Below are 20234 nucleotides of genomic sequence, written 5' to 3' on the forward strand. Positions count from 1 at the left end.
ACGAAAAACAAAATGTTTTGCAGCTCTTAAATCATGCGGTATTTTATTTCATGAGTCGTCAGTTGTGAGTGCCTCATGAGTCGTGATTGTCTCGTGAGTCGTGAACGTTTCTTGAGTCGTGATTTTCTCGTGAGTCGTGCGTATGTAAAATGTTTGTTTCTTCACGTAAATCGACATAAAAACTTCGAGCGTGTGTAACTTTTTTCTCGTAAGCGGACGTAAGCGTGAGTGGAAAATCACCCACCTCTCCATCCATGCTATGAAGTCATATGGTCGACGAACCAGCATGATAATGGGAACAAGATGTGAAGCGAAGATGACTATCATTTGCCCGTCGTCAGATTTGTCAGTTTTACGCTGACTATCGCAATGTCAGCTGTACTCAATCCTTGGTTGGGTGCCACAACAGTATGAGGACATTTTGGATTTAGCGGATGACGTTTGTAACTTGGTTTTCATCGGCTCGATGACTAGGAATGCGACAATTGGCTCCTCTTCTTGCTCTATCACTTTCGGACTCTTCTACACACTACGGTTAATTAACTGCGTTCAGTTGCTCTACGGTGTTTGAGGTGCTCTAGCCAAAAGTTCCGTTTATGTTCGTGGACCACCTTATTGATGTCTTGGCTCAGTTTCCCGATTCTAGCATCTCTAGGTTTGGATCGATAAATTTCGTCATGTTCGTCTACAAACTGTACTGCCTTGGACGGGAAATTTGCCTTCACCTGTTCAGATTTTTCGAAATTTTTTGTTCGCATAGCGTACATGTGAGGAGGGATGGTAGATCACTGAAAAGCTGATTCAGTGATATACCATTGTTAAAAAATTCCCCGCAATATGGCACAAAATGTGACATTTATTAGAAACTTTTTTTTAATAATATTTAAATTTTTTTTGAAAAATTCTTGAGTAAAAAATTTTTAAAAATAAAAATTTGAATTATTTTTCCAGATAATCTTACCTCGCTATAAAGGAAGTGAAATCAATCAATTTTTTGCGTTCAATAAATGACAAGACATCCATCATTATCATCATCACTTAACATCATCTACAACATTTTAAAGGGTAAGTCTAGCAAATATATCTCCTTCTTAATCTTAACCATTAAACTGTGATTGTTAAATGAGCGTATCCTCATCCTGACCCTCATAAACCATTAAAAGTGAATGTTGAGAGGGTGAACGGCCCAAGGTTAAACCTCCCAGGGAACCATCGGGTGACAAGAGACCAGTTTGTAGGCTATTAGTGTCACGATAACCGGAGGTGGATGATGTTTGTGATACCGAATCCCATGAAATTTCTCCAATAGGCTTGGGATGTTCTTCCTGTGATAGGGCGGTTACCTGCAATTAGTAAACGACTTCATAGCGATCCATTCTTTCCCTAGGTTGTATGGCGGTGAACTTACTATACTCGGTGGCTCCATGGGGGTGAGACGGCTACGCTTCAAACGAAACGTTTTGCGGCTGGCTGCCTTTGTCCTTTGTAATCTTGAGCGTGTATGATCTCCTGAACTATCCTCTGCTGGACTTTCGGGCGATAGTGGTGTGGTGGAAGTCTCCCCTGAGGAGTGTCTAAATTCCACTGAAGAGACAAAACGTAACTTGGGTGGCTGTGCTTTGAAGGGAGCCTGTTGCAAGCTCTGGGAATGTGATAGCTGTGAGGTTACTCCAGATGGCAAAGCTGTGGCAATGGTGGCAGAGCTGGTACCCTGGCTGGATGCCACACCTGATCCTGAGGCCCCAATTAGGGTAGGAGCTGATCCCACTGCCTGATCACCACCACTGTGACTTTCACTGGTAGTGGTGTGATGATCTTTGCCCGTGGAACTGCTTGACAGCGATTCTCTGGGAGGATGTAGCGTTTGCTGGGACAGGGTATCGCTGGGCGTACAAATACCGCCGGAGCCGCTGCGGGAGTCAATGGGTGCCGCTGAAATGTGTGAGTGTGTAGCTTGCCCTGTAGTGGTACCAGTGAAAATTGAAATTAAAGAAGGTCGTTGTTGTGATTTATTATGAGCATCTGTACCGCTTGTGGCTGCTGGGGTGTCACTCTTCTTTTGGTCGGAACTCTCACGATCTGGAAATTGTAGGTCAACAATGAAAATAATTTAAGGAAACGTTCAAGAAAGTTGATATTCAATTCATAGCAAAGCAACGATATGAAGTGAAACCGTTTTTCTCTTGGAAATATCCTTCGATAAAAAGAGGGATGCAAAAAAGTCTTACCATAACGTTTTTCCTCCAGCTCATCTCTGAGATCCCTCATGTCTCGAGCCAATTCCAAAAGCAAGGCTCCCTTGGACTTTATGCCCCCCTGGGGTGGAGTACCCCTTAATCTCTCTCGTATAACAAACTGCATATGACGTTCATGATCTCCTATGGGAGGTTGGGATATCTGCAAGAAGTTCAAACATTTTTAAAGTTTTATAGAAAAAACAGTTTTACTCTGCCGCTAACCTTATGCAAAATAAAAGGCAGCAACACTATATACAGAGGTGTCCTATGGGTTACCACAAACTCCAAGAAACTCCATAGGTCAGGAGCAGCCTCATTTCTTCTACCCAAATCCCTCATGACTCTTACAATTCTTGGCCATTCTGTTGAAAGGCGACTCTCAAAGCATATGCAGACTATGCGCAGGGCCAAAAAGGCCGCCTGGTAAAGGGAGCCAGCGATGCGGGCAGGCCTTTTGGCATCTCTGCTGCCCGTAAAGGTTAGCGAACCTGTTCTTAAATCTCCTCCCACACGATTAATTTGCGAAACAGCTTGGCCTGTGCGTCCCGCAGGAGGACTCATGGCATTTAGAACGGCCGTTAGCAAATAGCTGACATCGGTCATTTTCAATTCGCCCACATCGGAGACACCTCGGCCGGAGCATACCTTCAAGCACAGTGGCATTATCAAATGCATTAGATATCCTTCGGCCTTCTCCTGTGTGGAGAATTCGGCACTGCCTCCACATATTTGCACCAGGGAAAAGCAATCGACAGGACTTACCACCTGCAATGCCACCAGGCGCACCACAGTCGAACAAAAGAAGGCCGGCGGATTCTGAGACATAAGAGCTGCACCTGCGCTTGACACACCCTCGGGAGCTGCCGATCCCGGTTCATTGACTATCAGATTTTGCACAGTGCCAATGAGCGTTTTCATCTGTTGCCAATGCAGAACATAGGGGTGACGCACAATGGTCTCATGTATACCCTTTAGCAAGCCAGCTGCTGCTTCCCAATCCGTGTTGCGACGTATGGAAGGTTTCTTGGAGATTTTCAAGAACACCTTATCAATTCTCCTAAGAATGGTGACCAAAGCATTTCTCAAGGTGTCATTTGACCATTCGGCTCTGGGTAAGACAGCTTGCATGTATCTCTGTAGGCCTCGACAGGCCATAGACTCTGGATCGTAGGGTGAGACTTTGAGCAGAGAATGGGCAATGTCAGCCAAGCGTATGTGGCATTTAGCATCTAAAACTTCGGTTGGCTTATTATCATCCTTAGGCATTTTCTTGGAGAGTTCTTGCAGGCGTGTGGTAGATTTACTCAGAAAATCTCCCACCACGGAGAGTAAGACATCACGAGGTCTGCGATATTCGGTACGTATCATTTCTGAATCTTCGCCCGAATCGATAATGTTCTTGGTACGGGGATCATTGATGTATTTCGAATGGGATTCCTCCTCGAAATCCAAGCCCGGAGAACAAGGGGGCCCTCGACTGCAGTTGCGCTGCGAAGAACCCTTATGCTCGGGACTATTACGATAGGGTCCATTGTAGCTTTTGGCCAAGCCCTCACAGTTGTGGACCATGGTGCGTATGGCCACGGCCAGTTGTAGAATTATATCTCTTTCAGATTTTCCCTGCAGAGGTATGTAGCTGGGAGATTGTATCTGCTGCAGATAACAAGGCAATATGGCCTCCAAAATGATCTGTGATGAAAATAGGATGAAAGTCAGGTTTAGTTGCTTTTTTAACCAAATTTTCTCTCTACATACCAACATTTGATAGCCTCTTGTACTCTCTGCCGAATAAGAGACAACCATAACACAAAGCGTTATGCAATCCAAGACTGTAACATCGCCATCCTCATCGTGGTAGCAAAAATCAATGGCTTTCAAGGGTTTGGGTTCCTTAACCAATTCCGCAATATTCAAAGGATCTGGAGAAGGATCTTCCAAACTGAGCAATAGATTAAACAAACAACTAGACTGGACCTAAGGCAAAGAAAGACACAATTTATTGATAAACTTCCTTGGGCTATAATTCCAACCCACCTTATGGGCATCCCCATAGGTGCCATCCTCATCTGTATCCAAAATAGCCGACACGGATCCAAACATTTGCAATATAAAAGGCTTACGATTCAGTAGATAGAATTGCTTTACCGCATATTCTATGGTGGTAGTTATCAACTTGTTGGTCTGATGCAAAGAATAAATCTGCAGCAGGGTAGGCATTATCATAAAATAACCATTGGTGGAGAAAATATTCTTGAAATTGAAGGCAGCATTAATGTAGGTGGCCATTACATAACGCATAATGCAGGAATCTTCGGCATGCAGAAAAGCTGCTCCTGACAGCACATTCAAAAATAGTTGAATATCTGCGGAATAGGCGAAATTGCCAGCCATAGCCTCAAACATACGGGCTATCAAACGAACCCACATAAATTTGTGCAATACATCCAGACCCAGCAATACTTTGCCATATTCACCACTCTGGTGTAAATCCAAATCGACCTCCAAAGCTTTGCGTGGAAACGAGGGTAGTTTCATAAGTTCCTCGTGCAGGAACACAACTCGTTGCACCACCATATCGACATTTTTCAAAATAGCCCAGGTTAAATGCACCTTGCCGATTTCCACAAATTTCTTGGTAAGTTCCTGCTTTTGTAGAGCCAAAAATGATTCATCCGGCTTAAGGAGTACCAAACGAACTTCTGGGTATTGGGAGCGCTTGAAGAAGTACAAATCACGAATGTACCAATTGGGATTTAGAATTTTATCTGCAAAGAGTGAAGAAGGAAAAACCTTTAAATTTAGTTTGGAAGATTCTCGGTTGAGTTGTGAAAGGGTACGGGTAAGAGTTCTTCTCCCAAAGTTCGCTGATATAAACCTAGGTAAGTTTTTGAGTTGTTAATCTTTCGCTTCTCATAAGCCAGCTAATTGTGGGCACAGCTGTCGCTGGATTAAAATGACCGACGCTAGTCGTTCAAAGCATATTCCCGATGGTCATGACATATCTCATCTTCTAAATGAGTTCTTCATATTCTGTATTTCTCGTTTCTTAGGCGCTCAATAAGATCGCCTTCTCTATCATTAAAGTCCATTTTTGTCTCCAAGACCTCTATTTACTCTTTATGTATTGTCAAAAATGTGTGCAAATTTGCGCCAATTGTTATTGGAAGTCGTTCGCGATCTTTATTTGCAGCAGAAGAGAGCTGGAGTTTGCGTGAGAGCGAGCAAATTGAAAGCTTGCAAATTTCTACTAGTTTTTTTTTCCAGTAGTATTTGCGGCATCGAACAGTTGTTTTATAAAAACCGATTGTTTAATTCGAATTAATAGCAAAAGAGAGTAAAGTCTGTGCTTACTCTCTTGCAAATTTTTATTGAGAAATTACTACGGGAAATGTACGCGTACAGACCTTTTAATTGTTTACGCTTCAAGTACAAGAACTCCTTATATTCTATTGAATACTTATCGGACCAACTTGCCTTGCTGCTTGATCTCTTCACATTTCTTTTTTTAACGCTGAACCTTTCTTACTTACTTAGCTGGGTATCTCTCTGGGATCGATGTAAAATCGTCTAAGAAGGCCGTTCCAGGAAATCGATAGAGGGAGTGAATGGCTCCTCCAGGTTCCACAGGTTCCACTCTCTAAGAATCGGAAAACCCTTGGAAAAAATCTGTCTCAGGAATTCTGTGAAACTCACGTAATCACTAATCGTCCTCTATTCAACAATTTACTCGGGGACCTCCGGTCTCTTGTGTTCGTCGTAGATAGAGGTAAAATAGGAGAGACAAAGATGAAAGTTGTGGAGAGAGGGCCCCTACAGAAGAGAGAGGGCCCCTACAGAAGTCCAAAACGGCGAGGGGGTTAAATGTCTGCAGAGAGCTTAGAGAGCAAATGTGTTCACCCATAATCCTTCGCCTGCTGCCCGCCATCGCGTTACATTGCCACAGCAAATGCTCGACCGTCTACTACTCCTCCTCGTACCCACAGATCCTGCAGAAATCCTCCTTGTTCTGAGGTAATCGCGATCTCAGCGACCGGTTAGAACTCTCACCCATGTGTTTCGGCATTGGCCACCCTGCAGCCCACACTACCAGCTTACGCCAAGTCTACCATCCTAAATGACGAACCCCCTCGTCATAGCCGTTGCACTCGAAGAATCCATCACATGACTTGCAGCCAGAGTCTTTAGCGCCGCCAGATTGACAGTCTGATAGGGTCGCCGCTCTTTACTTCGGATCACGTCCAAGGCCCTGCATCCGTCTGAGGTCTTTGTGACTCTCAGGCGATGCAAGCCTGGCCAGCTCGTCAGCCGCCTCGTTCCCCGCTAACCTTGAAGGCCCGGGACGCAACACAATCTAACAGCTGCCCTCCAAAAGTCCGAGACGCTCCTCCCCATCCGTGTAAACAGAGGGACGCGAAAAGGGGGGACGCCCTTCGCCAAAGCTCCATCTTCATGAAGAAAACCTCCAGATCGCCATCTATGAAGGATCTACCCGCACATAGTGCTTCGCGTTACCAGTGCCGCATAGGCGTGCCACGCAAGTGGCCCTACGCAGAACAGACGAATGCCTGAAATATGAAGTGTGCCGTGTTCCTGACTTCCTCAGTCTAAGGGGAGTCCTCAACGTCGCGCACTCCACGTACAAGTACGAAAGTCTCAGACAAGGTATCGCACTCTCGGATCATTCCTCCTCGCTCCTGTTTATCAGCACCGCCGCATTATCCTGTGCTTTCTCCATCAAACCGCGATGACTCACCCTTGCCAGGGTCCGATGCCCAACCAGGCACCCATAGGTTAGAATCTCCCAAATCACAGCAATGTATATCCAATGGACCTTGACCAAGGCGGTCCCCTACTCCTGCCTATCGATTTGCGACATGAGTAGAGCGCATTCAGCCCCCTTTTAACTCTATTCTAAACGTTCCTTGTCTAGTTCAACGACAAACCCAATGGGCCTCTCCCATGTGGACAGCTTCCTTAGTGCACCCTGAAGGAGATCCAAGATGGTAGAGAGAAAGCAGCGTTCAACCAAAATAACATCAGCATAGGCAACAACCTTCACTCTCTCCTCCACGAAGGACCAGAGAATCCCATTGATAGCCAAAAGCCATAAGGGAGGTAATAAAACCCCTCGCGTCGTTGTCCCTCTGGTCACAATCTTCCTAATCGAACCCACAGTCAGCGAAGCATTGATAATTCTGTCCTCAAGCATACCATCATTCCAATTCACCAGAAGGGTGATTCTTATATAAATCAGGAGCCATGTATAAACTCCAACTTCACGTTGTTAAAGGCCCTTCTATATCCAAGAAGGCCACCAAAGAAAATTTGGATGATCCCAAGTTCCCTTTGATGTAACTCACCACATCGTGAAGAGCACTATCAACCGACCGACCTGTGGTGTAAGCATGCAGGTAGCCGCTTGCCAACGTAGGTCAAGAAGATTCCTGATGTAATCTTCCAACAGTCTCTCAAGCGTCTTCCAGACGAAAGGCAAGAGACTGATTGGCCTTAGGTGATCGCTTGGATTTTCGCCTGCAGGACTGTGTTATGGTAAGGCGGCCGCAAACAGATCTCAGTCTTGTGGCGTGTTCTTGTGCTCTAGCTTAAAAACATTCGTGTTGGAGAGGGCAACACGAGATTTGCGTCAATCCGGAACTGTGCCAGTGTGCCAGGTTACCGGTCGGAAACGTCTTACAACCCATACATTTCTCCTGTGGTATGACCTGCTCTTATCTTCTATCTACATTCCCATCGCCTAAGTCTCATAGCCACATTGGCTATTTTATACCTACTCTGTATGTCTCTAGGGGTCTAGTAGGCGTGTTTCTCATCATGCCAAGACAATATGTTCTCTGAATCTGCTGTAATGTTCGTGCGTTGCACTTCTTCTCGTCGCCGTTCCCAGCGACTGAGTAAGTAATAATCCAATTACGCTTCTGTAGATTCAATGAATTACGCTCAGATTGAGAAACCATTTCACGCCTAAGCCTGTCTACACAGTGCCCAATATATGTGAAACTTCTCAGATCACTCCCAAGTATTTAGGAGTGACCCTATATGGCTGATTCAGACTCTTACCAATTAGATGTAAAAAACCTTGTTTCCATAGCAGATTGGCTCAAATCCCCTTTCAGTCAGAATCAGTAGTAGGATATTTATGTGGGCCAACCAAAGAAGTGGTGATAAAATGCGCACTTGTGGCGTACGCTGTAGCACCTCATACCTCATACCTTATTCTTATGTAATGGCTTATCAAGTCCCTATGGACCTGGTCTATTCGCATCTGATCTAAGTATCGGATAAGTGTATCCTTCTTGTATTTTTCGATGTCAATGAATACCACTAACTTGTACAACTTGGCATCTAAAGATTCCTTTGTTTTATGTACAACCACTTGCAGGGTGGTTTCCACCGATCTCCCTTTGATATAGGTTAGGTATTGTACTTTTCATCAAGGTGTCTTATAAACGCTTCATGGTTTTGAGTAGAAAGGATATAAGCCTTAAAGGCCTTTAGGCCTCCTGCCGGCCGCCAGAGTATAGGTCCTGATGAGTTTTCTTTTGATGTTCCTGCAGTAAGATTTTGTTGTTTTTCTCTTTAAAAAAATGATACTTACTACTCTTGTAGTCCACCAAACAATAATTGTTGATGTTCTTCTCATCCACTGGATAATAGTCCAAAGCTTCTTTTAGCAATTGACAGAAGAGCGTGTCTTCTTGCACGGGAAATTGGGAGGGTATATTGCAATCATCATCCGTTGGGCCGTGGACAACGATTTTCTTAGCAGCCGGCACATTGGCAGTTAAGAGAATCGATGCATCACATTGTTCCTTACGGAGAATCTGTTTTAAATCCTTAAACATAATGCCATGGACACTGTGGACGACCATCCAAAGAATGGATAAAGCTGAACCAACAAGCTGCAAGAGAAGAGGTAAATAAAAAAATCTTTCGATTTGAAAACATTATGTCCAACCCACCTCTTGCTTCAGCTCATTCGAAGATCTTACATAAAACATAATGTATCCTATAATGGAATTGTACAAAGCAAATGCTGCCTGCTGAGGCAAACGAGGCACAAATCGTATCAAATGACGAAGTAACTTGAACATTTGATCTTGGCGATCGCGCGTCAAACGTTCAAAGACATAGCGCAAAAATAAGGCCGACTCTTCCACCAGACATACCCAAATAACTTGGTAAGCCACCTCATAGACCGCATTGCCATCGCTGCCAATGGCTGCATCATCTAAGCAACCCACGATTTGCATTACCGAAGAACACAAGACAGAGGGAAATAGTGAGTGCGAGTGGTGCAGATGGGAAGACATGCGGGTGCCATCGATTTCCTCTTCGCCTTCGTGGTCTTCATGTTCCATGCCAGGTTCATGGGAGGCCTGTTGACTGACCGGTATGGTGGTGATAAGAAAACTATGACGTTCTGCCCGTTGCTTATCGCGTTGCTGACGTAAGGCATTACGTATGGCCTCGGTTTGTTGCATTTTACGGCTTTTGGTGGCAGTTACTGCAACGGGGAGCACACTGTAAAATTAGACTTCTAAGTATGATCATTATATTATCTACCTTTATAGCCCACATGCCTATCTTGATTAAGGGTTACATCCATATCTTTGGTCTGCTGCACTGGCATCCATGGAGGATCGACCACCGGCAGACTTTCTATGCCAATTTTGGGAGAAGGCAATGTGAACTCTATGCCTCCAGGGGGCACTTTGAAAGTCACATCATGAGCATTTTCCTCCATGCGAGGCCAGACATGAAAGCGATTTTTCCACAAAACCAAATATCTGTCATTGAAAAAAAAATGTAAGAGACATTCACCAAAACAGCGCCTACTCACCTTTGTATAGCTCCAATTCTTATATCCGGATCCTTGTTCTTCAATGCCCTTTGCATTATATCGAAAGCATAGTTTTGTGCCTTTACCGAACCCATAAGAAATACCGCAGCACTAGCGGATGCGGTATCCTGATTTGTTTCCAATAGCAGTTCCCATGCAGCTGGCATTGCTTCAATTACCATTTCTTCGGTTAGTATAACAGCTCCCTTGAGCATTGTGGCAAAAGGAAAATGGAAGAGACTTCGTATATGGAATCGTATAAATTTGAGTATTGGTGGTTCCTCTTGCTCTTTCTTTTCTCGTTCTTGACGAAAAGCTTTAGCTAACTTTTCGGCCATCTCTAGATCGGGATCATCACTTATGCGATCCTTACGCGATAAACTATCCTTGCGTTTAGATGGCGATGTTTGTGTTGAACTTTGTTCGGAAACCTTACGCGCTGATCTGGGGCGTTGTTGATTAACTTTGGAGGAGGATATAACGGTGGGCTCCAATGTGGGATGATCGGCATCAAATGTAAAACCAAATTCTTCGCCATATACCTAGAACATACGACAAAGAGAAAGGAGTTTAAGTTCCTATAAATCTGTATACTGATGTTATAGATTTTTTTCATAAAATAAAAACAATCCTATGGGATATGTACCCTATTGACCCAATTGACTATAGCTGTATGCTATAGAGCCGCTCAGGGATCAAAAAAAGTCGAATTCGGGTTTTATTTCCGTCTGTATATAGGAGGGGTAACCGATGCATGAAGTGGAACACAAAAAATTTCTTTGACCTAATGTCTGTATATTCATACTGTCTACGTTGTAGAGTGCGTCACTTCGGGAAGACGGCTCTTCTCCGATCTAGGTGAAATAGCAAACATATCTTTGAGAGGACTCTAGAAATATGACGACAGGACCAGAATATTCCAACCAGGGCAGCAGAGACAAAGACGGAGTATTTACCCCTCTTTTGTGGCTTCTGCTTACCAATGGAATGCTGAGGTTTTTCAAATATGAGAGGGGAAGATCGTTGCCTACGTGTATGACGTCGTCATCCAGTTGGGTGGCCGTTTCCTCTCTGATTACAGACCTCATTCTACATGTCTACATGAGGAGGGCCAACATAGGAGGTCTTGGCATAAATCCCATAAAGTCTAAGCTGGTCCTCATCACCAGGAAAAGAAAGCTGAATGTTTTTGGGATACCTGTCCTGAATGGGTTGGAGCTGCCTATCTCTCCAGAGGGGTCAAGCCTCTTGACCAGAAACTAAGCTGCGGAAGGAAAGTCAAGAAAAGGGTCAAAAAGGGACTGAATGGGCTCTATTCCTGCCGCAACTCTATAGTAATGAGTTGGCACTTAGGCCCGAGGCGGTACACCAGATGTTTACTGAGGTTCTTCGGCCGATTCTCACCTCTGGATTTTTGTTGTGGTTCAGGTACTGATGAACTGTGTTCCCTCCGCAGGTTGTTTGAAACGTAACACGGTACCGTGGCGGCGCTAGTCTTGGCCTTAGACCTCTACATCTGCATGCTGGGTGTGTGGTAAAGAAGACCTCCCTAAGACTGAGGGAGCCACGTACCTGGCGCTCCTCAATCTTTGGGCTTTTTATGGGGATGGACTCATTATGTACCAGGGGAGTCCTCCATAGTTGATGGTTTGGAGGTAATTTTCTCTAAATTTAATTCTTTGGTATTAGGGGAATCCTGAAGGCTTCTGCGCGGTTACAGCGTCGTTCATGTGGGCTCTTTGCGGTCCTATACATACTGGAGACAATGTTGTTGCGGGAGGGGAGACCGATCGGACTGTTACGATATACATGAAAAGTCAGGAAGCGCCACGTGAGGTCTAGATAGGCTCTACTGAGCTGGTTAGGAATAGATCGTTAATTGGCACAGATACAGATACAGGTACAATTGACGCCTTCTACGAGCATCGGGGGAATGAGGCATGAGCTCGTGCTTCGGGCTGTGGACTGCAGGGTCGGAAACGTCCTGTGGCCAAGTATTTTGCGGAGCAGGACGTCGTTTATGGTGGTCTAAAGAAGCTTGACATGGACTGCTGAATGGAGTTCTAACTGGTCATTGCCACATTTGGAATTTGACGTCGCGCTGACTGCATGGAGAGGCAGACCTCTGCAAAATATGCGATGACGAGGAAGAGTTGGAGACGGTTCAGCACCTTATATGTCACTGCCTTCCAATTGCGAGGAGAAGACACAGGGTAATCGGTGAATACATCTTTTCGTGCCTGGCTTCACTCCAGCCAAGGTCTTCTTGTCATCTTTCAAATTCAGTCCGCCTGGTTCCCCACTTTTTTTTTGTTGTAGCAGCGTGTTGTATACTGAGGCGGCATCCCTTGCCGATGAAGAACTCCTTTGGGTCAATCCGGTACGTACAACCGGCTGGTATGGGGTTGCCTAATTTTGTTGTTGTAGCTACATTTTCATGTGGGGGTGGCGATCCTCGTCAAGCTCCTGTAGGTGAGCAAACTCGTTCCGATCCAAAGGACCAATTGCGGCGGGAATAGAGTGACCATTGGTTATTTAAAGCTTCAATTAACTCGCCTTGTCATATCGAGCATCAGAGGCACTCAGTATTTTTGCAAGAGCCGGTGCCGCCCGACGTCTCCCTGAGACTGTCCGCTCGAAACCGCTGATTGTCCGCGACTACCGTTGAGGTTAAGGAAAGTCGTAAGGTACTCGACTCCAGGTTGATCCCGATTCTTCAGCATCAGTATAGAGATTCCCAACGCCTTGGATTACTTGGCGCCACGGAGGACATTCGTAACTTCGTCCACTGTAAATTGTGATGGCTGTTCTTCGGCTCGGAGACCACGGATACAACGAATGGTTCTCCTCCTAGCCTTGTCACTCTCGGGATGCACAATAAATTGACGGTTGAACAACCTGGCGTACCTTTTCGGATCAGTCACGGTTACGTCGCTAAAGTGACTGAGGTCCTGTCCTCCCGTTTTAGTGGGGTCCGTGCAACGAATCCCATCACTCTCGTCTGCGATTACCACTACCTTCGCCGGGAAATTGGAGAGCGGCTACTGCGTTTATGATATCTCGGAATTTCCTCTCGGCAACAACCAAATTTGAGGGGGGTGTCAGTTCACTGAAGCGGCCTACTTCTTTGTCTTATTCATTAGTTTCATTATTCTGCTGCTGTCTTGAGCCGCGTTATAGTGTATCTCTACAGTGTTTTTCCGTCTCCTTTCTATCTTCTACCGCGTACATAATGGGCCTTAGGTCTCCGAGTGAAGCGGCTAGTAACTGAGGTTGCTTGTTCTTTTCCCCCTCAACCTAACATAGCGTAGACGAAGCAAGATTGCTCAACTCTAAACCGGGCTCGATATCCAGGTAAATCCTCCGTCGAATCCGCAGTCCGGGTTTCAACAAGGGACACGATAAGATCCTCCTTTTGGCCATTTGGGTATTGGTAGGAAGTATTACCACAAAGTGGATACTTATGTGAGTGGAGGGCATGGCTCCTACAGGTATTGCAAGTACTTTACACCCTTACCTTTTTCATCTATAGACCTGAGATGAGGAAGCAACACCTTTTTTTCCTTCTTTCTCTCTATCTGGGATATAATAATGGGCAAAAACTGACTTCCTTGCTGGCAGTTGTGCAACTGCCAGTTAACAACGCAAACATTTGAAAATTTTCTCAGATTTGCTTACCTTTCTGGTTGCCTTAATAAGTCGGGTACAAGAACGCATATGCCTCTTGTAGCAATAGGGATGGCAATATCCTTTATGAGGACAATAGAAATTGTAACTGCTAATTAAGTCAATGACCGCCTTTAGCCAGGGCATATTTTTGGCTGTATCATCAGTTTCATTGGAGTCCGTAGGCGATTCTGGCTGCTGATCATCACTTAAAATACCGGGCGAGCCATGATCATCTTCACCGCCACTGGCTATACCCTGTTCCGAAGTATCACTACGGTCGGAAAGTGAAGATACTTTGCGTTTGGCTTGGATGGAGTCGACACGTTTGACTGGAATGAGAATAATTTGAGGGAACCGTGGAATTATTTCCATTTGCCCAACTTACAGTCAGTTTCCATGTCCTTGCCATCTTTGGTATTTCGTCTTAATTTTAGGGATCTGCGTTTAAAAGAACCCCCAGTGGTGGTAGCCGTGCCACGCCTTAGCAGAAAAGGCCTCACGGCAGAGGCTGTGGGACGACGAGCTGGAAAATATTGACCAGTGGTTGGTCAGAGGCAAAATGTAAATAATTTATAAAGCTTGCAGTGCATCAAAATGTCATTCATATGATCAATGTATTGTCAACTAACCTTCTTCGCCCTCCTTGGTTAGGGTGGTGTTGCTGCTGTTCTCCGATTCATTGTCTGGCTCATGCAAAACAAAAGAAATTTTTCGTTCAGTCTGACCTCCTGCTGCATCATTTCCAGCCGCTATGGATTGCAAACTCTGTGCCGAAGTCTGTGAATGACCCATAGAGCTTAAGGCCATAGACCAGCGGCGATTTGCTTCACGATATACCTTTTCCCAAGGAGCAGGCTTATCTTTGTGCAACAATTTTGAGGCTTTGGGCAAGGTGACGTAGATGTCTCGCAAAAAGGCTGTAATCTCGAATAGTAAAACGCAGGCAATTAATTTCAAGGCATGAGGACAATCATTGCCATGGGGATTGACAGAAGCTTCATCAAGAAAATCTTCTTCCTCGTCTTGCTGCAAAAGCTCGCGTTGCTTGTCAGGGTCAGTAAGGCTGGCATTGACATTCTCATACTGTAGACGCTCGGTGAAAAGTATTTCCTCCAAACGAGCTCCCAGCATTTCGGCCCACTGAATGATGAACCAATGGTTATAAATTTGGCCTTTGGTTGACGTTTTTAATCTTCCTCCTTACCTGGTGAAACATTTTTCCTGCTGCTCTCTGCAATATATGAGTGCGTCTGGAACTGGTTGTGCCCATTTGTTGCTTAATCTGGCTGGCATTGATGTTTGCCCCTGAAGGTCTGTAACCCGACACATTTTGCTTCATCCAGGTGGGCCATTGGCCTTTGTTGCATAAATGCACAAAATGGGCACATTCCAAAAGAAAAGTGGCTCGGGTTACCAAAGGAGCTTGGGGCTGCACAAACATTTCCACAATTTAGGGCAATCTTTTCTAAATCTATAAGAATTAGCAACTTACCAAATCCAATACTGCAGCCACCAATTGAGGATCAGGAAATGATCCCGGCGCACAAGTTTCCAGCAAGAAAGATAAACGCAACATTCCCACTCTCACCGGTTCCAATGGTATTAATTTTCGTTCCTTTAAAACAACCACCTCAGATTCTCGTGGTCCATCACACATATCCGAAGAACTGCGGCGGCTATAATCTGCCGTCTCCTCTATGCCACCCTGTTTCTTTTTACCCTTAACAATGCCACCAAAACGATTAAGTCTACGCTCCACTCGTCTCTTAGCTCTCTGTATGGATCGGCCTATGCCATCACTGGAACGTCCTCGTTGTATTTTCAACGAAGGATGGCGTACAAAAGTAGTTGACATTTCAGGATTTAGAGAACCTATTTCCAGATCTATAGATGATGCCTCTTTGGGCGTACCCTTGAACCAACGCACCAAACCACTCAGACGTCCCAGTGAATTACGTTCCGAGCTTGATGTGGAGTCCGAGAGAAGTTGACGTTCACTGTGACGTGGCGTTAAAGTGGGTCTTATTCCTGTAGTGCGACGTCTAAAATTGCTCAGGGGAGATTGGCTGGTTTTGTAGTGTTCATCGCAAGGCTCTGTTTCGAGAAGACTCTGTAAGGTGATTGAGGGCCTTAAGGGGTTTTCCTATATCTTGTTACTGAGAAACTTACCACTGCACAAGCTGATGAGGTGCTGCGTTTCTTTAGAAGCAGACGCCTTTGCGATCGATTGTCATCGTTCTGCACACTTTGTGCGACCTCTGCCTGGGGAATGTGTCTGAAATTTTCAGTAAATGGAGAATTCTTAAAGAAGTGCTTCTAAAGAGATGTAGTCATTCTGATTCTTAAAAAAATTCTCAATGCCTTAAAATGCTTCGATACTATTGCTTCCTTAAAAATCTTGAAAGTTCTTTTTGACTTCTTAACGGAGGCCATAGTTGCGCAGCATGTTCGCCTGAGACACTGATTCACCGGCGTTCAAATTGTGTAGAGATCATCAAAAAAAAAAAAAAAAATGTAAAAACTTCTCCCCATAGAGGTGTCACGCTCGCGCACGAAGAATTTTAATGCAATCACGGAGACGCACGATCCCGTGATTGGATTTGGATCTCACTCACGAATTATGTGACTCACGCGTGATTCACTCGTGACACGACAACCCACGATTCATGTGCACACCTCTAATGGTGGTAATCACGGCGGCATGCTATATGCGGCGCGATTTATTATATACCAAAAGAGTCCTTCCTCATTTGCGGGCTGGACTTAATTTTTCCGGAAAAGAAGAACGTCTTTGCACACGATTTTGCTGGCACCTCAGCTCTATCCATTCCTAATTTGAAAGAGATATATCTACAAGATCTCACACGGCAATTTTTTTTTAAATTATTTTCGATTTTCTCCCACTGTGCGGGGGCCCGAACAAATTGTCACGATAGACGTGGAAAGCCAGGCGATGGTGAAGGCTCTGGACTCGGGCACTTTGAGTTCGAGACTAGTTAGAAAATGCAAAGAGCTTCTGCGAATCATGGAAAAGGCTGTCAAGCTCTGCTGGGTCCTCGACCATCAGAGAGTAGAGGGGAACGGACTGACCAGGAATAAATGGCTGATTGAGTCCAGCTGATAGGGTGGACCCCTTCTACGATTACCGGGCCGAGGAGGTGTGGGCTGGCGTATTGAGTTGCAGGTTGGCAAACTGCAAGTCGCTCATCCTGCGGATGAGGAAGCATGACTATGTATTGCCCATAGGAAGTCCGACTGATCATTGCCACGTCTGGTCTTTGACGTCGTGATGGACTCATGCAAATGCAAATTTGCCCATCGACATTAAAATAAGGAACAGTGGAAAACTTTTCACATATCAATGAGTGCGTCTGCTTCAAGTTTGAGCTCAATGATAAGAGGTCTCCTTTTTATAGCTGAGACTGAACGGAGTGCCGCAGTGCGACACCTCTTTGGGGAGAGTTTTTTACATGGCAAAATACCTCACAAATGTCGCCAGTATTAGGATGCGAAAACCATTGCTTTAAATTTTTTCTGATGTTCTCGCCAGGATTCGAACCCAGCGCTATTGACGGACAAGCTAACCTCTGCCAAATTCTGCAGGTTGTGCGATGACGAGTTGGCGACTGTTGACCACCTTTTGTGTCACTGCCCCGCAATCGCCAGGAGATACAGGATATTGAGAGAAAAGTTTTTTCCATGGCAGGATTCCCTTCAGGCACTTAGTCCTCTTGTCATTTTGGTGTTCTGTAGAGGAATCCTACAGGGGAGTGAGTGAAATCATGCTCACGACACTAATCACGACACAGGAGAAAATCACGGCTCCCGAGAAAATCACGACTCACGAGACACTCACAAAAACTGACGAGACGAAAATTTTACTCATGAGATAATCATGACTCACTCATAAGAAAATCACGAGGCATTCACGACTCACGAAAATCACGACTAAAGCTTAAAAAAATAACGAAAAACCACAATTTTGAGTTTTTCGTGAGTCGTAAGCGACTCGAATGTCTTGAGTGCCTCGTGAGTCGTGATTGTCTTGTGAGTCGTGCGTAAGTAAAATTTTCGTCTAGTGAGTGTGCGTGACCGTGGGTCGACATGAAGAAGCTTGCGTAAGTAAAATTTTTTTTCTCGTTAGCGTGCATAAGCTTGAGTGGAAAATCATTCACGCGCACATCTCTAATCACCATCCCTCAACAGAAAAGAAGAATGCTTAAAATTTGAGGACTACCTCAGTCTTGGGCAAACTTTGTTGTCCGAACCCAGCATATAAGTGAAAAGGCTTAAGATCAAGAATGGTATTCAGCGCCTATTTCGGGGTACTCCTACTTGCTGCTGAGATCAGCACCGCCACACTGCTCTATATCTTCCCATTCATCTTACAGTGGGCACGGTTGTCCAGAGTCCAATGCCATATCAGAAAAATTAGGTGAGAATCGGTCAAACAACCACAACATCGAGTTACCATTCCCCCTCTAGCCCTCCATCCTTACTATCGAATTGTGAGAGGAGAAGAGTGTATTCCGTTCCCTTTTGATCCTTTTCTCAATGTTTCTTTTGCGCTTAGTGAGTGTCTGGTCCAGAATCCCACCCAAGTACTTGGCATCCGTAGTCTCCCGTACATTTTCGTTCAACCTGCGGAGAGAACGGTTGTTGTGGTGCCACAGCAGAGCTCCATAGTTGAGAATCAGTCGAACAATCGCATTTATTCAGTGTATCGCTCCGGGCCTAAGCCCCCAACTCCTCTCTATCGAGTTGTGTCAGGAGCAGAGCGCATTCTATCCCCTTTTGGCACTTTTCTTCTCACCTTAGTTTCTGGCCAAGTACTCCGGATAGAGCGGCAGCACTACCCCATCCAGGACAGGTCTCCAGAAAACACTAAGATTTTTCCTTCTTGTGAAAAGTGCCGTTTGTTAAAAGAGATGCCGCTTAACATTCAGGTAAATTGTGCACTTAAAGCCATTGGCGACTTACTTAAGCCTAGAAGTCCCCATTAAAGTTATGGCAGTTTCGTGCAACTCAAATATAGCCCCGAAGCATAAAATAATTCATGGATAGTCATAGACATAACCTAATTCTCCTTTACACAAAATTTTAAACAATGTTCAAATTTGACTCTTTAAAATTGTTTCTCAACTTACCTTATCACCCTCGTGGTCTGCGCCGCTGGCCCCTTCTTATGCGGCCTTGGGGTTACTGCTAATATTCCACTGAGAGCAACCAAACGGAATGGCCCACCATGGGCACCCTTTACGTAGGTGATAAATTGTCGTACATCACTATAAAGGCTGGCATTTTCCGGCGTCTTGAGTTCCTTAGAGGCATTAACGAAACGTGACACCAGTGGCTTGAAGACGGCAGCAATGACTTGAGCTTCCGGTCCGCCACTAAGACCACCACTGAAATTTGTCGAATATCCACCTTGACCGCCTGATGAGGATACACCATTTCCAAGATCGGTGTTAAGATTTTTAAAGGCACTCGTGCGTTTATGAGCTATTTTGTTTTTATTTGCGATTTTTTGGGGTTTTTTGGGTAGGGGGTTTTTTGTTCATTTGTACAGATAGTTTTTTTGTGGTGTGTAATTTAATTTTCATATCGAAATAGATAGATATTGTTCGGATAGAAGTTAGAGAAAGAAAGAGAGAGAGAGAAAGAGCAAGATAGACAGAGAAGAAGAAAGAAAGAAGTGTGTGTTTTGTGTGGGTGGTTATCAAAACAAACAAACAGACAAACAGATGCGTTAACGGACGGTGTTGTACATATGTACGTACATAGATGTAGGAAAAGTTAAGGGGGTAAAAAAACTAACTAACGAAATATGAAATAAGATTTTGAAGATAGTTCTTGGTAATTGTCAAAACATTTCATTTCAAACCAAATAAATAGTTCGATTTAAAGTCTCCATACAATAGGACTGGGGTGCAACGACCAAAGTTCCACAAAGGACTCCTTACATTTCTAATCCCATAATGAAGGTATTCTGTTTTTTGTGACTGCGTTGTTCTAAGTATTTCCGTCCGTCCATCTGTCCATTTATGCACATAAAAATTAAGAAATGCTATACTTTCTATATTTTCCTTTGCGCTAATCCATTTCATGTTCGTTGTTGATGCAAGTACGGTGTAGGAAAAGTGTTTCGGAGGTGATCTAGTGGTCTTCTCATTTACCTTGCATACTGCATAGCTTGTATGCTGGTACCGCTACGTCCCTAGAACTTATCCTATCATTGCCAACACTTTTAGCGAATTCCTGTACACCCTTCTCTATGAAGTATTAGAAAATCGTCTGCTTATAAACTGTCACAAATCCCAACACGATGTGGATCCTCAGTAGACTTTCATAGTGATTACCCACTGGAATTGTAATAAAATCCGCTACCCTGCCCAATGACCTTGCGCACCGTGTCATATGCTTTTATGTCATGTAGTTACAGCTTACGTTGTCATTATGCAGCATTT

The 20234-nt window shown here is 44.6% G+C and overlaps 1 protein-coding gene across 15 annotated transcripts in view; it reads right to left on the reverse strand.

Annotated features, from left to right (window-relative positions):
• The window catches only part of LOC106095776 (protein unc-80 homolog), a 97351-nt gene that overhangs the window by 3439 nt on the left and 73678 nt on the right, over positions 1 to 20234 (reverse strand). For 6 of the 15 annotated variants that reach the window (XM_059363282.1, XM_059363289.1, XM_059363281.1 and 3 more), the window contains 17 exons: positions 18915 to 19269; positions 15937 to 16042; positions 15260 to 15877; positions 14972 to 15196; positions 14395 to 14907; positions 14153 to 14303; positions 13777 to 14096; positions 10099 to 10640; positions 9822 to 10045; positions 9218 to 9762; positions 8854 to 9157; positions 4272 to 5002; positions 3993 to 4211; positions 2460 to 3926; positions 2229 to 2397; positions 1409 to 2079; positions 962 to 1343 (listed from right to left, as the gene is read on the reverse strand). In XM_059363282.1, the coding sequence (XP_059219265.1) occupies positions 1119 to 1343; positions 1409 to 2079; positions 2229 to 2397; positions 2460 to 3926; positions 3993 to 4211; positions 4272 to 5002; positions 8854 to 9157; positions 9218 to 9762; positions 9822 to 10045; positions 10099 to 10640; positions 13777 to 14096; positions 14153 to 14303; positions 14395 to 14907; positions 14972 to 15196; positions 15260 to 15877; positions 15937 to 16042; positions 18915 to 19269 (7385 nt within the window). In that variant the 3' untranslated portion in view covers positions 962 to 1118. Of the gene's footprint in view, positions 1 to 961; positions 1344 to 1408; positions 2080 to 2228; positions 2398 to 2459; positions 3927 to 3992; positions 4212 to 4271; positions 5003 to 8853; positions 9158 to 9217; positions 9780 to 9821; positions 10046 to 10098; positions 10641 to 13776; positions 14097 to 14152; positions 14304 to 14394; positions 14908 to 14971; positions 15197 to 15259; positions 15878 to 15936; positions 16043 to 18914; positions 19270 to 20234 lie in introns of all 15 variants that reach the window. The other 9 variants (XM_059363287.1, XM_059363286.1, XM_059363284.1 and 6 more) reach the window with 6 other exon arrangements.

The sequence above is a fragment of the Stomoxys calcitrans genome, chromosome 2 (assembly GCF_963082655.1).
Source record: "Stomoxys calcitrans chromosome 2, idStoCalc2.1, whole genome shotgun sequence".
NCBI classification, from domain to species: Eukaryota; Metazoa; Arthropoda; class Insecta; order Diptera; family Muscidae; genus Stomoxys; species Stomoxys calcitrans.